We start from the raw sequence: 17496 nt of genomic DNA, 5'->3' as shown, positions 1-17496 counted from the left end.
ACTTAGTGACATTATTACCACTTTGATTATTTTTAACTAATTCATAAAATTTGAGCTTGAATGTTAATGTATTTAATGAGCATCGTTTCTTTAATGAGTCTCATCAGTGAGCTCAAAATAACCAGCTCATTAACAGTACATTCAAAAGTTGTTTCCCTCCTTTTTTTAAACAGGAGGTGATTTTAATTGTCACTTTCATTCATCAGGAGAGTCTAATACTCAAATACCCACAGTATGAAAAATGTTCCTCTTTGACATCCGTCCTCTCAAATCATTACACACACAGCTCCTCGGTGGCTTTCAGCGCCAGTATATGAGCGAATCATGTGCACAGGATGTATGAAATTAAATTCTCTCCATTAAATCTCTTGTATGAAATTAAAGACAAAGAAAGAGAGGGATCATCTTCTTGCTCATTCATCTGTTTAGGGTGCAGTTCATTGAGAGCTCTCCACGAGGGGTCGGCTCCGGCATCCACGCACCAACCGCAGACTGAGCGTTTGCAAAGCCCATTGTAGGAGCAGCTCAAATAATAGCACAACAAATACTATAAATGCACCCTGGTTGCATCATGCCACTAAGACCTCAAGAAGCTTAAAGGTTAAGTGGATAACAAACAGTCCCTTTGCAGAATGCGGATCAGTAGTCCTCCATTAAACTGGCTGGAGCCAGCCTCTGTCTGATTATCTAAATTGTATTAAGTTATGGCTAAGTTCTCTTGCCAAATGCAATTTGGGATTGCTCACAAACATTACAATCAGGAAAATGTCTTTTTTTTTTAAAGAAGACTTTTGCGAGGCAGGGACATTTTCATAGCATTTAGTCTCTGAGAAGACCTCATTTTCTGCCTTCCTCCTCATCCTGCGAGAACAATGGTGATCGTCAGCGTGACCTCTCCATTTGGATATCTTTTTGACATATTCCTAACCATTTTATTTCTGCGTGATTCCTACTTATTCCAACTCTTAAAGTGCATTTGTCTGACATTGTCAAATGATGATGGGCTGAAATGGCAGAGTGGCAAGGGCACAGGAGATTAGGAGGCCAAGGACTCACTAAAAGCATGAACGTACGGCGGCTCACGCTGAGAGCACTGATGTAATATTGGTGGTGCGGTGCCAACTTTCATCAGTCGAGGTGAAGGATGGGTGCAGTGACCATGAGCCTGTGAACCAGTGAAGCCGTCATAGAGAAAGAGGCTGGGTTCAAATAGATGTGACACAATTAGGCCATGTCAGATTTCCTTGTGATGTGGCTGGGTGCACATTCAGAGCCGAAGAGCTTCAATGTCAATTTCAATCTCTTGAAGCAGGTAGAATGTGTGTGTGTTTAAAAAAAAAAAAAAAATAGATTTTCTAAAATGTTAACAAGGTGGTTGATTGGCCAGCTTGTTACCCTAGTACTGTGCAAGACGAGTGAATTGGAGCTGAAATTCAGAGTTGACAATTACATTTTCAGGTTTGTTTTTTCATTGACAGTCAATTAAATTATCTCCTGATTCTTTTTGAAGTAAAGGCTTTTTAATGAAGGTGGTGGGTGTGACCGAGGTAGTGTTGCTCTGTTGAGCTGTCAGCGACCAAGTCGACTGCAGATGCTTGTTTGTATTTAGTAAGAGTATTAGATGCACTTAATCCGCTGCTGCTGTAAATGGTCAGCTGGCCCCACAACCTGACCCACTTCACTGGGATCGGCACAAATCTTTATCAAGAACATTCAGTCATGCTTTGTCTGACCTCCTCATGGCACCAACCAACACAGAGCAAGCAGTAGCAACACTTCTCTTCTTTTCCCCAGCATTCTATTGTCAGTGAAAATAGCTATAATACTCTATATTGTTCACATTTTCTATAGAGAAATGTTTTCTCTCAGTCTCTCTAGTAGAAACGCAGAGTGAACAGTTAATTCTATCGCTCTTATGAAATCAAGTGAGTCTTAATACCTTTCAGTTTCAATGGTGTATTGTAAAGTTTAGTGTGGTAAAATATATAATTTATAAATGGTTATTTTATAATGTGAAGTCTAATGTAATTAGAGTTTGCTTGTAGATGAAAAAAAACGCTAATGTTTGCTACATGTGTAGCTTTAACCTTGGAAATGTCAGGCCTTTGCGATTGATCCTCAAGGAAACAAAGGATGCTTTCCTGTGTTTAACCATTGGTCTGGTTTTCAAAGCTGATTGATTGGACTCTCTTTGCAGCCAGAAAAAGAAATCACAGCGCTAGTGCCGGACACAGCACAGGCTCGCATCAATCACTGGGCGAGCGTTGGCTTGTACAGCAGCTGACATTCGCACAACAAAGCTGCAAGTGTTTCCTCCAGACATGCATCACACAACCTGCACACTGAGTGAAGAGAGCATCTGTTGACAGCCTTTACGAGATCTCCGAAGATGACACACAATGGCCCCCTCCCTGGCATTTCTGAAATAAATGCTTATTTGTTTTAATCAATCTTTCTTTTAGATGTGTTGTGATCTCCAGTTTTGTCTCCTCTCATCCCTGCCATTTCCATCATGACTATACATTTCTTTACATTACTGAAAATGCAAATCTCAACCCACTGAGGACATGATAGTAGCGAATCCAATTAGGCATGGTGTTTCCCTACTGCCAAGGTTAGTTTGCATTCTCTCAACAGAATAGTTTTTGATATAATATGCTGATTAGATTGTGTGAGTGTGCTAATGTTACTTCGGCATCCGATCCGGACTCAAAACATCGTTGCAGTCCATCAAGTTTTTTTGCTTTTTTTCAACACACAGGGTGTAAAAATATGCAGTGTTTGCCCCACCTTGTAGAATTCTTGGTTTAAATAAATTATCATCCAGCTTCATCAATCTTTGTTGAAATATTACTTCGTAGCCTTTTATATCTAAAAAAAATAACAAATTTCCGATTCAAATGTATCTGTCATACAGAACACACTCTCACAGTATCACTTTCTCTCCGCCTGCTTTCCTCCTTGCTTTTTTCCGCTTCATGCGCTCTCCATTAGGGAAGCTGTCGGCACGCATTGGTCTGACTATAGATCATCACGTCAAAACAGCCCTGAAACGTGTCACCACCCCCCCCCCCCCCCCCCCCCCCCTCAGAGAGCAGGGCCTCTGTGAAAGCTATTATATGTTGCTCTGGTCAACTGATTAGCCACCACTCTCATTATTACTGAACTGATACAGGTCCTGGCTTTGAAATGGCATGACTTCGATAGGATTAACTCGTTTGAAATTCATATCCAGAGGCCTTCTAATTCTAGCGACAGAACAATAATAAGCTTGCTAGTGGTGTTTATTTATTTATTTATTTTCTGGACTGAGATCGTTTCTAGTCATACATTTTCTTTGTTGGGGCTCTAGTCTTAAATGGTTGAGCCGATGATGTAGTATACAATCCAAGGCCGCACCCGTTTACTTGACATTGTCAAATTTTGTGCTCATGGCTTCTCATTTGTCAAATTGACTAAAGAGGGCATGATAGTCTCACCCTTGAGACTTCTTCTTGTTGCTTATCGCTTAAAATGAAATAAGAGACCTGTCAAAGCACAGTTTACCTGTCATCGCTAAGATACGACTGTAAAAAGACTAGAATAGAAATTTTATCAAGAGACAGGGAGCTTAAAAATAGGCTCACAGAAGCAAATTTGTTTTTCTTCCTCCGGTTCTTCTGTCAACATGCTTTTACAAGCTTCAAACTGACCACAAGTTATCTCAGAGACCACCAAACGTTCTTCTCACAACCGAATTTTATAATGTTCAACATGTGCTGCGCTTTGGCCAGGTTTTCATTAAAATCCAACGTTGGACTGCTAAAGTTTTCCCATCCAATATCAAACCACAAAGTTTTGACAGCACTCGGGGGCACTCGTACAACTCAATGTTTAAAAGATGAGACAGCTATTGGCAGGCCCTTGAGTTATGAAACCAATAACCTTGCGTCAAGGCCTCGTCATTTACATTTGGCCCCACTCTGCAGGTTGGTCCAAGAAAGATTTGAGATGGCAGTAATATGACACCATGTTGTGGGCACTGCCAATGAAGTAATATATTGCTCTGTCATATACATTTGGTTGTAAGAGCTTTAATTCAAAGCTGTGCTTGTCACCATTGGTCCCAAAGAGATAACATTATGTGAATAAATTGAAAAAAAACACACACTCACTGAATAAAAAGTGCTCCACTGAGTTATTAATCATTACCAGCAGAACTTTGAGGATGTTTTTTTTTATTGAAATTCTTTTGTTTGCCAAATCCCCAAAGAGTGAATTCACTCACAGCTGCAAAGCTTCCCAGTGTTCGCTACACCCTAATATTTAAGAGAAAACAATGGTAATGATGAATGGGGTGCTGCACACACAGCGAGAATACATGTGTTTAGTGGCCAAGAATATGAATTCCCTCGCAAATGAATGTTTTGCACATAATAGCCTTTTCTGCACTGAGCTGTATGACCCTTGTGCAGGGTACAGCATACGCACCCTTTGATTTTCAGGAGGAATGCTGAACCGTTGTGATCAGTTTGTTGTGGAACAACATGTGGAAACTTTTACAAAGTAGGCCATGTACTCCGAGTGATTGGAGGCATTGAGTACACGCTGCAGCACAGCAAAGTGAGCAACAAAACTACGAGCAAACACACATTCATTAATACGAACTATGCAAGAACCGATTCATTCATACATGACTGAAAGCAATCCGTAAAGTCTACCCCTATTTAGTTTCAGTGTTCTTTGCATAATATTGCTACTTTATGAACTGTATCATTAAATGGCAGAAGATAATGAAAAGTTACTATCTCCCTGTGGTGATTATGAAATCATGTGTCGTAAAGGAGTTGTGCTGAACATGTACTTGTTAATCAGCTATTCATACTCGGTTAGCAACCAATAAACACTGTTTCAGCATATCTCTTAAAAATACAGAGAGAATGAGAATGCATTTTACTCTAACCAATCTTAGACAGATTTATTTTTGAACATTTGTTTATTTAGACTCATGCAACATTAGCTACGCAAAGAAATCAAAGATTGGTGTGATGGCTCTATGCAGTGTTCCAGTATCAGCCACTATTCTGCACCCTCTGTTAAGAATAAATAGAAGAAGAAGAATAAATAGCAGCACCAATGGCAGGAGGTCAGTTATTAATTATCCAGCTTGCCTGTGCCTCATACCCAGTGGAGCAGAAAAGGTCTATGCAGTCACTCAAAGCAAATACGGTTTTGCTCTGAGGAATAGTCCACTATTGACAATTGATCACATCAATTGGGGTATGCAGAGATCAAAACTAAGCTATTTGGCTGTGTCTGTTTTATATTTCAATTGTGCTTAAAAACGCAATTTATTCATTTCCAAGGAAACAATTATTTCAAATGTAACAAATAACCCATTAAAAGACTATTTTATGTTTTGGCATTGTTGGTATCGTTTTCATGTTACTGCACTCAGTATCTGGTTAAGCAATTCCCTCCTCTGCACTCTCATGTGTGAGTGTGCCACTGTGGGTGTGTGTGTGTGTGTGTGTGTGTGTGTGTATTTGCATGTATGATTGTCAATGCATTTAGGTGATAGATACCTTGCAGCTAGTCTGTGCTCTCCACTTACCTCTGTTAGGATGGGTTGTTGCCTCCCTGGGGGGACGACATATTCAATGTTGTGTAGCCTGTGTTTTGGGCTGCTCTCCAAACCACAGAGACCAGCAACAGTCACCAAAAGCCAGCCTCCCCCCGCTCTCCTGTCATCCTCAGCTTGCCTGTCAATCTGTTTTACTCGTACACTGTCTCACAAGGTCCAATTCAGGGTCATTCATTCATTCATTTAAATGCACCGGCAAATTATTTGTATAGTTTGCTTTAAACCACTGGCTGGGTAAGGTTGTTGGCATGGCAATGTTCATTTTATTCATGCACATACTTAAAAAAGCACGCTACACCAGAGTGAATCAGTAGGACATTGTGTACTTGAATACACAAGTAAAAGTTGGAGCTCATTATCAGCGTCTCACGGCCTGAACACACTGTTTTAATATTGGCACAAAACAGACTTTTTAAACAGTGTTTTCTTCTTTTTTTTTTGCGTGCAGGCCCTTGCCATCCAAACCCTTGCCACAACAGAGGGACATGTGAGATCAGTGAGACCTACAGGGGAGACACCTTCATTGGTTACGTCTGCAAGTGTCCACCGGGCTTCAGTGGAGTTCACTGCCAGCACAGTAAGTTGAACCCCTTTTCTCCCCTTGCCCTCTCTAAAAATCCTCAAAACATTCTCACAGATAGGGGTACACCAATACAAATAGTTTTCAAGTACTTACAGTGAACTACTTGCCAGTATGGACCCTATACTGGTATCGTTATCTATGCATCCCTACTCACAAAATACACTCCTTTTACACATTCCATGAAGTAAAGTTTGTCCATTTGAGCTGACAGACTTTTCCAACACAAATAATGACCTTGAGCAGTGACTAAATGTCAGGCAGCTGACAGGAAGTAAATCGCTGTTAAAAGAACGAGTTCAGCAAAATGATCGTAGGTTTGGTGGAGAAAAGAAATGCTGATCTGGCTTTCTTTTGTTGAGCATGCTCTTAATAAAGGTTAGTGTCAGAAGGTTTTTGCTGCCTATGAGATAATACTTTACATTAGACCAGGGGCATTGTTCTCAAGTCCCGTACAATTTATGCTCTATCTTTAAACAGACTTCCTGAACTCTTTAGCCTCTAACGACCTGAAAGTGGGCACAAGGGTAATCTCTACCGTAAATGTTGAGGTGCAAGCGGATGTGGGTGTGAACAACACCAGAACTTCTATCGATTCTATCGGTGCAAAGCTTCTCTAGGCGTTTCCTGAAACCTGAAAGCTTTTTGATTTGATAACTGTCCACTTACCAAAAAAGTCTGACAGGAAGTGAAACCTAGTGAATGTATCAATTAATTTGTTAGTTTTATATACAACAAGTGGAACCAACATCAGCAAGTTTAGCATCAAAACCTCTACATTAATATCTGGCTTTAAAAAACCCTCTCCATTTTGAATAGATCCCAGAATTTGGAAACGGCATATAGCTCATCGTCTGTAAGTGCTAAATCTTGCTTAGTTCTGCAGGATGATGTATCGGCCAAGTCATGTGGCTGCCATGCCTCGGTGTGTGCTCCACTGAGCATTGCATTAGAGAGAGAGAGAGAGAGAGAGAGAGAGAGAGAGAGAGAGAGAGAGAGAGAGAGAGAGAGAGAGAGAGAGAGAGAGAGAGAGAGAGAGGAGAGAGAGAGAGAGAGAGAGAGAGAGAGAGAGAGAGAGAGAGAGAGAGAGAGAGAGAGAGAGAGAGAGAGAGAGAGAGAGAGAGAGAGAGAGAGAGAGAGAGAGAGAGAGAGAGAGAGAGAGAGAGAGGAGAGAGAGAGAGAGAGAGAGAGAGAGAGAGAGAGAGAGATTTAGCGATAAACTGAAAAAGGGGGCTTTTGTTTTGGGACAGTCTGTGTGAGTCATTATTTGTTTCTTTTTTTTCCACTTTTAATGAAAACCCACAAAACATCAATCAAGTCGCTATATCAACGGCCTGTCATTGTGTTTGTCTCCAGCCTGAATTGTGAGCAATTGCCTCGTATTCATGTCATAATTCAGTTATTGTTTCCTATTAAGCCCTTAGGGCGGTGACAAACTGATTCGGTACGGGCTGAATACACATTAATGTCTGCCAATTTTCCTCACCTTCATTACAGTTGAATCAAAGAGAGTGGGTGTGTAAGAGAGAGAGGGAACATTTAGTTAATAATCAAATCTAGCGTATGGATAATTCCCACAATTAAATGATAAAGGCGTACTCATAATTGTTCCTTTTGAATGACAGCTTAGCTGGCTTTGTTATGGTAGGATGTTGGCTTTTAATGGATGACAAGCTCACTGAAAAGGATCACAATTAGAAAAAGACGCTGACTGAGAAATCTGTAGGATCCAAGAAACAAAACAAAAGCAACGGGCGTTTGAATCCTGCTGAACTATTGTGACGTGTGTGTTATTTTCATGACTATCACACAACTGTGAGTGGATAATGATGTGTCCATTTTCACAGTTCAAACTTGTACATAACTTCTTGGTACTGCCTCTGTCAATACTATGAATTCATGAATACATGAATTAGTCCTCGGGTTAACAGGATGAATGACTGCTGCTTGGAGTCATTTATAAAATCCTTAAAAGGAACAAACCTTTTACTCAGCGCACACAGCATTCAGTATAAGTCGGATTCAGGATTGAATCATTTTGCAGGATTACTCTTTATGTTAAGTTATATCTAATCCAGTGCTTTAAATCAGTACTGGCCCAGATACATGTTTGGCTTTGTGTATACCACACAGATGCAACATAATATATGTGTGGGACAGGCCTGGCTTTTTACTGTTGCTCTTACTATCTCCTTGCGCTGTCTGTGCCAAATCCAATTTCACACCTGTGAACGTTATCCTAAACACATGCACTACATATCCTGCCTGTTGGGCCGGTTTTATGAAGCGTAGCCAGGAATGATGTCGAACATGGACAGCTAGTATGAGTACGAGCTGTTTCGGACTTCTTTGGTGAGCGGATACTGTATGAACTTAATGTTGTTGACGGCTTTGTTGTTTTTTATTTTTAGAATGCAGCCTTCAATGACTCTACTTGAGGTGTTGAGGTTTCCATATTGAGGGCAGATGTCTGATAATCACAGCTCAGGGCGTTGGCAGGGTGTGCAGTCACAGCAGCCATTAAAGTGAACATTTTATAAGTTTGATTTCACTCAGCCACTTTACATGCAGCTGAATCTCACAAGGTCTTGTTTCCGTCTTATGAAATATTACTTAAACGTTAAACTACAACGGTGTCTTTTGCTCGTTGCATTAATAATGTGCTTGTGCTTAAAGTTGTTATCCCGTAGCATTGGTTTAAGCTTTCGCTTTTGAAATAATATAAAGAAAAAAGGTGAATACTGTTTTATAAAAGTCCAAGTCTCAACACCCCCTGAGAAAACCAGAATTAATGTCACCGCTTTTATTACGAGAGCCCTTATTATCTCAAAGCCGTTCATCTTTTGAATAGTGTGGCGTCATGTCCCTGTGGTGACAAGAGAACAAGTGGTACGCTATTGGGCGAGTAGCCAAACATTATAATGTAACGGTGACCTGTCACCGTGTGAAGGTTGGGACTGATTGCCTCAGTCGTCATGAGGTTGCAGATCATATTCAGGGCGCACGTTATCAGCCTATCAAGGACAAATAAAGTATAAACTGTTGGACTCTTTTGAGGGGAAGTGTTTTGCTTTTTCTGAACAGAAAATCTGCCGTATTGTCTCCACGTAAACAGCCTTGTGGAACGAGGCCCACCTCATGGTGAGGCTGAACACGATTTGAATTTAATTTGATGCAGTAAAAGTAAATCATACCTTTTGAAAGTTGGCAGAATAGATGAAGATATGTCGACCTCTTTTCTCTTTTAGAAGGAAAGCTTGATCGGAATTTTCAAAGATGTTGGCGTGAGCCAGTCTGTTCGGGCTGGTGGTTATCCATGAAGAAACAGATACACTTCACTGTACAAGATAAAAAAAATTAGCAAAGTTTATTTGACTAAATTATCTCTCAGATGATTGGTGTTCACTTTCTAACTCTAATTGTCTCTTTCCTTCCTTGGCCTGCAAGTCCTCGGAGCAGATTCTATCTCGGTCTTTGATCGATATGCCTTTGCCTTTCTTTTTGAAACACAGCAGCAAGGCAGGATTGATCGAGGCTAAATGCAGGATGTATGAGATCTTTTTTTTCAAGCCTGGCCCTGTATTTGATCATGTATTGACAGTTGCCATCATGCTGCATTAGCCCTGCTGTCTCCAGAGCTCCTAGCCACAGGGTAATCAGCCGGTGTTTGTGGCTGTGGCCCCCTAGCGTAAAAGAAAGAAAGAGACTCCACTTGCTCTGTGCTTACTCGGTGTTACCTCACTTAGGAGTGCATTAGTGACCCGTTTATTGTGTTTTGCAGGTGAAAAGGAGGTATACAGTGGCACCAGGCTTCTTGACTCCTCGCCTTCACTTGGGTTTCTTTGGAGAGTGAGCAAGAGAAAGCCTGGTGAAATAATATGAGATCTGATTTATGTTTCGCTGGCATCTGTGTGTTGTGCTCAATTTACTGAGTAATGTCAAGATGATACCGCAGACAATAGCCCTACAGCCCGAAGCAACATGAATAAGTATCAGCAGGGCAGTGGTAATGCGCATCTTAACCGTTAAACATCTGACTGGAACAATAGACCGTATCTGTCAGGTACAAGGCAGAGGCAGAGGTCTGACAGTATTTTCCCAGCACCCCTTCCTACCCCCGTGAACACCCACCACTTTACCAGCACACCTCCGAGTGGTTACCTGCACCTCTTAAAGCGAGAAATGACTTGCCCTTCTCAAACCTGCCACTGCCTCACAGGAGGTGACTTTGTAGCGCCGGATCTTCAGTTTGTTGTGATAGCAGGGGGAGGGAGGGAGGTGGAGGAGGGAGCTCTTGTTAGCCGGCGTATCTGCCACTGCTCCCATGGAGGCCACTGAGAGAGGACAGCGGGTGGGGGTGGAGAGAGATTGCTGGGCTCGTGGTTTTCTGCTCCCTCTTGCCATGATTGAGGCACTTGGTATCTCCTCCTTACTGTGAGGTTGCCCGGTTAAAGGCACTCCAGCAAAGATTGCGATGAAGCATGCTAATTACCTTCTCCTTTTGTAGCAGTTGTTAAATGTTAATAGTATTCTCACTGGCCCACAAAAAATCCCAAATTATATTATAAATATTTTATTCTAATAGAGAAATGGTAAATTTAATATCTATGAGCATGTATCAAGATCAGTTCGTGAGCTGCCCCTCTGATGTCTGGTGTCAAAGGCTCTTTCTGTTCTTAGTTATTTTGTAGAAAGGATACCAGTTCTGAACCATAAAACAAACCCATATTTCCAGCGAATTTGCTTGCAAATTGCCACAATATCAGCTTCCTTTTCATCTCAGCTGTAAAGCTCCACAAAGTGCTTTTGCTATTTTGTTTAGAGCTCCGGGGGAAAGTTGTGAAATCCACTAACTGTCTCAGATCATATGAGCAGTATAGCTGAATTGTGTTTTAGGGTGGACGTCTTTGGGGCAGGCTTAGCTAAATGGATTAGCTAGATTGATTTAAGTACAAATAAAAGTTAGTGAGAGAAAGTTTGTTCAAGAAAAACTTTTCCACGGTAAACCGTCGGAAGGAGTACTTAGTCCACAGAATGTTAACCTAAATAAACAGAGGCATCAGCTTAGTCATAGTGCCGGAGGTCTGTTCTGTGAGGTATAAATCTGCCTCGTCTTAACAGCCTCTAGGTTACAAGAAATTATGCTAATCTGCGCACCACTTTTATTTTTAAATGCATAAATTATCATGAATAACTTCTAACACCGGTTTCTTTTCTCATAATGATCTATACCTATTCCAAAATGTTAAACTTCTTCTGGTCCACTTCTTTTGTTCTTAGGGTCAAAAACCTACATAACATGTTGTAACAGCATTTCAGTACAACACTATTCCACAGTATTAACTTAGGTTATTAACTCAAGAGTCTCTGATGTATTTTACAAAACAGAGTTCATTTTTGTGACATTCTTCCAAAACCTGCCATTGTTTCCCTTGTGAGTTTCCCTTGATTCACTCCTGCTAGAGTTTCCCAAGGTCATCATTGTATCACCGATCTGAAAATGTGCCCCACGAACAGAAGTGCCCTCGAAAATATTGTGAACACTGGCCTCAAGGCTCTCCCCACCGCTCCATTACTGTGATGTAGAGCTGTGTGGAGGACATTTCCAGACACCCTCTCAGTATTACATTCACAATTCCACAGCCCACTCACTCACTCACAGTCTGTGGCTAGAAAGCTACATTTACAGGAAGAGATGAGTGTAGAGAAGCCCGGGGGGAAGGCTCCATACTCCCCTAAACATCCAAAGAAACGACCACAATCTCACACACAGCCAAACCGTCAGACGCCAATGATCAACGATTCATGGGGAGCCATTCAGTGGGCCTGCATACTCTCTTTCTGGCTCGAAGGAGTCGCCGCAGATCAAAATGGGAAGACGGATATGCTCGTGGGCCAGCAGCCCTGTTGTTTCAGCTCACTGCACATTTCGTCTTTCTTACTTCAAGGCGAGCAGAACGCCTCTTTTTGTGCGGTTCAATCATAATCTGGTCTAAATCTGTCCTTTAGAGAACTTAACTGTGTTAAGAAATGCACTTTAGTATCTTTTTCACCACTCATTTGATATTTAAAAAGAAAACATCAGATCCACCTTTACTTTGGGCACATGGCGTTCATCAATATATCTGAGGAGGAAAATAATAATAAATTATTTTTGTTGTTGGGCTACTGAAGGCATACCTGACATATTACTCTGACTGGGAGTTTGCATTCTGCAGGTCAGTAGGTTTCAGTTGAATTCAGGGCGGGGCTAACTTTACTAAGTCAGTGGAAATGTTGCTCAGCGACGCGGTCAGTGAAGGTAGACTGTATATAAAGATCTTCATAAACAGTCTGTGTTTGAAAAGTTACATCTCCTCTCCACATTCATAATCTACGTACAATTACCTGAGCAGTCAATCACAGCTGTTAATCATGACGTCACACCTGCTTTTTATATCGTCAAATAACTAATTAAAACCCCCTGACAGGCTCTCCTCCCTGGGAAGTAGTCTCCTGGTGGCGATAAACGGATATACGGCTTGTTTTCTACATGCATCCAGTACCGTCATGTATATATGTTTTTTGTTTGCTTTGAGTGTGTGTGCTTCTTTGTGTGTGTGCATGCATGCATCAAAGTGAAGGAGGCCCGGTCAAAGATCAGTGTTGTACTTCAAATATCTATTTTCTCTGGTGTTATTATGCTCCTTTCTCCATCCCAGGAGCAGCTGACCCTATCCCGACCCTGTCAGAGGGCATTTTGGATAACAAGCTGGGGAAACGAGCTTGAATCAAGGTGTTTAGGGCCACCTTCTTTGTGCCACTGACACAGATGTTGTATTTAGCCTTCTAGAAAGAGCCTTGTGCTTACCAGATACAAGCTGACCTGTTTTTCTTCAGGTTTATTGAATACATAGAATGGCATCAGACAATATTAACCAGGATCCATAGTGCTTGGCCCTGATCTTGTCAGCGTTGTTCTCATGCATGCTCTCACACCTTCATTTGTCAGTCCTCTGACCCATCATTGATGATATAAAAGTGATGCATCACCTTTTCCATATGCCTTTAGTAAGCACTCAGTTCTGCAAATCCTGCCAAATAAAAACTGCTGTAGAAACACACTTTGAGTAAGATGACCTTTCTTGTTTGGCAAGGTGGTGCTTTGCTAGTAAAACTACAGACAGGACAGTCTTTTCCACCATGCATCTTTGTTGTTAAAACCAACTTAAATGACACAGAATGCCTTCAGGTTGTGGATGCTATATAAAATGGTAGGACCGACGTTTTGTTAGTCTTTTAGAGAAAGGCCAGCACTTTAAAAAGAACATTGGATGTGCAGAAGTGCTTCAGGAACGGTTTTCTTAGAACTTTGGATTTCTTCATTATGTTTATTGTGATTAAAAGTGAAAATGACTAGAAACAAAAGCCTTGGAAATAAGTACCTTGGTATTTATGAAGAAAAACCGCAGGAAAAATAATGACATGAGCCTTTTGAAGAAAGAGCATTGATGCATTTGTTTAATTTAATTTAATTTAGTGGGTTTCTCCCCCCCCCCCCCCCCCCCCCTACTCACCTGGTCTATGCTTCCTGGGGGAGCGTTGTAGAGAACAAGCTGTTACCGGGGCCTAATTGTGTAAGGCCCCCTCAGACACTTGAGCCTTGCTGTCACCTTCTAGCCTCTGCAGTAAGACAGTAAGACCTTTTGGCAGATGGCCAAAGCATAAACAGAGATGCATTTCCAAATCCCAAGTGGCGGAAAAGTGGAACGAGTTAGACTCATCCCTGCGCAGGGCTTCTGGCTGGCCAAAGCAGAACGCTGAAAAATGTTCAGCTTGACGACACAGAACTGCAGTAATTCAGAATGGTAAATATGTTGCCAAATTAGTATTAGTGTTGTTTTAGTTTGTGTTCAATGGGACTGAAATTAAGGTTAACGGCCATAACATATTATTTTGACTGGTGCCCAGCAGAGAGATCTTATGTTATTATTCAGTGTCTCATTTAATCATAGAAATGACTCAGCGTGGATGAAATGATATAGATGTGTGAATGTTCCTTATGAAGATTATAGTACTTTTTTTACCAAAGCATTCATGGGATCTCCTCTAGACAGATAAGGATAGATCAGAGAGAGGGTCAGCAAAGAAATGAATTAATAAAATCAGTGTGAAATTACTCTCTGTTGAAACCACTGAAGCATCTTAATTCAGCCCCACTCTCAATATTAAACTCTGCATAAGTCATTCTAAATCTGACCCTTATCAAAATCCTTTTTTCTTTTAGTAGATATGAGTTTAAATATTTAGGATGCAACTTTTTCTTCAGATGTTATGTTTTGAACTAAACTTCAGTCATGCTTCATATCTACTTGCCTTGGAGTGTTCTTGTCTTTAATATAAAAAACGGTATTCCAGTCTTTCTTTTATGTTGTTTGGTTGAGCCACTACTTTGGTCCGGAGTGAAATATGTTTTTGGATGGACTGCCAGTACATTTTGTACAGACTTTCATTGTCCCGAGAAGATGAATCTTACCGACTTCGGCGATCTCCTCTGACTTTAGTTCCTGCACCACCATGAGGTTGACATTGTTGGTTCCGATTCAAGATCTTGACAACTATCAGATGGATTGCCTTAACATTTGCTAAAGCTATCCATGTTTCCCAAACGATGTACTCTACTGACTTTGGTGGTCCCCTGACTTTTCCTCCAGGGTCACAATGGGGTTGACATCCATATTGAAATATGACGAGTGGATGGATTGTAGGGACATTTGGTGCATACGTTCATAATAACCAGAGGTTCCAACTGTAATAACTTTGGATATCCCCTGACGTTGTATGTAGCAACCCTGTTGTGCCACCTGGATGTAACTAAGGCTGTCAGTTATGTTAAAAACAACATTTTGTATTTATAGTTTGTTAAAAATGTATATACTCAAATAATGTGGTCTCCTAAGGGCAGGCATCTCTTGTTATCCTTATTTTCCACCTTATTTTTGCTCTTTGGCCTGCCTCCACTTTCTTTCATTTTCATTTTTTACATTCTAGTAAGTGTACCTCAATGATGTTAAAGAGCTTTTGGATCACACTCGGGCTACATCATTATTCTCCTCACACACCTACTGTGGAGGCTCCTTCTGCAAGCTTAAAATGACACTTAAAGCTTTCCACCAAGTGTCAATCTGCCCCCAAGCCGAGGACTCTTCACATTCTGCTCTCCCCAGCTTCGACAGAAACCCCCGGTCTGCATGTCTTAGAAATGATGAGGGGTTTTGCTTCTAAGATACTCAAACCTCTCTGCAATGCATCTTAAGATACCTTTCCAAAGGCTTCTGGAGTGCTGCTGTGAATAACCTCTAAATGGGATAATCCCACTTCAAAAAGTGTCTTCCAACACTATTCTTAATCCTGAATTCACAGCTCCATGCATCATCATATCCCTTAAAACATACAGCTTGTGCCATTGCGAAATCTAACCTGCATGTGAGATCATGTTATTTTTTTTCATTTCTATGTAGGAGATCAATAAAATCAATACTCATGGTAAGTCGAGATACACATGACCATGCAGAAGTGAATCACTGTGAAAACACATATTAAGTGTACATCGGGTAATAGTAAACATCTCTTTCAACTGGTTGTTGCACGTCATCAGATTCCAGACAGGAATCCTGTTTTATGTGGTGATAGTCACTTCAGTGACATGGGTAAGGCCAGGATAGATTGACAGGATAGATTGACAGTGGAGACAGGCACTTCCATGTTCCATCTTCTATCTCTGACTCAACTTGGAGAGACAGGTCTTGTCCCGGCCTTGTGTAGAGTGGAGTCGACACATTTCACTGCACCAGCACCTGTCAAACAAGGCATCCAAGGCTGATCGCCCATATATGAAGATGCAGCTCTGAGGACAAGTCAGCACTTGAAGTACAGTAGCGTTATAGAACTATTCAGCCGGGAATTCAATAGGCAGGCCATCGTCTATTAAACATAGATACTGTAAATGCAATGTGTGCGTATGCACGTGTATTGCATTTACAGTAAATGGTAAAGCTTTAGTGAACATTCAATCACACAAGAACAGGAGAGATGAGATTAGATATAACGTGATCAAATGCAGTCGGATAAAACCCTCGCTCTGTGCTGTACATACAGCAGATGGCTTTTATAACTCTGCCCTTTCAATAGAGGTCTGCGTTGCATCAAAACTGACAAAAATGAGTGGGGAAAAGTAATATTCACAACAACAAAAATAAGCGTGAAGATTGCATCACAGGATAGATGAGCACACAAATCACTGAGGGAATGTAGGAGAGGACAGCCCAGGATAAGCTGTTCTTCTCAAAACCACAACTCCATTATTAAACACGTTTTTATATTGTTCCCATGTGTATAACATGTAATGTGCAAAACATTTTATGCAGTGTTTTGCTCCCTTAGATGTATCTCGGTGGTCACTGAATGATGACGCCATGTGCTGTCGAGTATACGCAGTATGTATGAGCCTGGAATCAGGGCTGTATTTTATGTCCTTGGGGTGGGCCCCATAAAAGTATTCCAAATGGTTTTGATTGTCACTCAGACATCCTTAACAAAGCGAGTCTGTCACAGAGCTTATACGCTAATGATAAACATTATTCCTGGTCAGAGTAGCATTCAAGTCATTTAAATCATTGGCTGTGTGTTTTTCCTTCTACCCCTCATAAATTCATTCAATGTGTCCGTGGATTGCAGTCTTTTCTCACTATCAGATCCAACATCTGCAGTATACCAACATGAATCACAGGGCATCCCAGGGTAAACCTCATCAACTATGGACACAAAAAAAAATAGGATGATTACCTCTTTGGAAGTACGAGTGTTCATGGTCAGGGGTTAATTATGTGGCAGGCATAAACAACCAGTTGTCCACTTCATTGCTGTCGATGACTGTAGAGGTCAAACAACTACTCCTTGCCCCGATAAAGATGTCAAGAGAACCAGCTTGCTTACCAAACAAGTGTGGGTTCACTGGCTCTGTGACATGAAGACGGATAAGATGAGATGAAACTTCCCCAGGGGAAACTGTGTATGAGGGCTAAAATGAGTCCAGATGGAGAGATGTAACACGATGAGACATCTCCACAGGAAAGCAAAATCTTGACTAACCTCCAATTGTGTGGCTTACAGTGTCTTGGCAGAGGAAAGAGAGGGCTTTACCCAGATTTACCCAACATCTGACTGTAATTTAATGAAGGAAGTGGGTGAGATGTAGGGGCAATACTGCTGGGACATTACCTTTAATTCTGCTAATTAACTTTGGGGGCTTTAC

At 41.2% G+C, this 17496-nt stretch overlaps 1 protein-coding gene across 1 annotated transcript in view; it reads left to right on the top strand.

Moving 5' to 3' along the window:
• edil3a (EGF-like repeats and discoidin I-like domains 3a) overlaps positions 1–17496 on the top strand; it is a 125921-nt gene that overhangs the window by 28879 nt on the left and 79546 nt on the right. Inside the window, exon 3 of the mRNA XM_076099358.1 lies at positions 6072–6200. Within this exon, the coding sequence (XP_075955473.1) occupies positions 6072–6200 (129 nt within the window). The remainder of the gene's footprint in view (positions 1–6071; positions 6201–17496) is intronic.

The sequence above is a fragment of the Anarhichas minor genome, unplaced genomic scaffold (genome assembly GCF_050575085.1).
Source record: "Anarhichas minor isolate MPS153535 unplaced genomic scaffold, ASM5057508v1 ptg000025l, whole genome shotgun sequence".
NCBI classification, from domain to species: Eukaryota; Metazoa; Chordata; class Actinopteri; order Perciformes; family Anarhichadidae; genus Anarhichas; species Anarhichas minor.
Note: the sequence above shows the minus strand (reverse complement) of the source record. Positions and strands in the feature narration are given on the sequence as shown.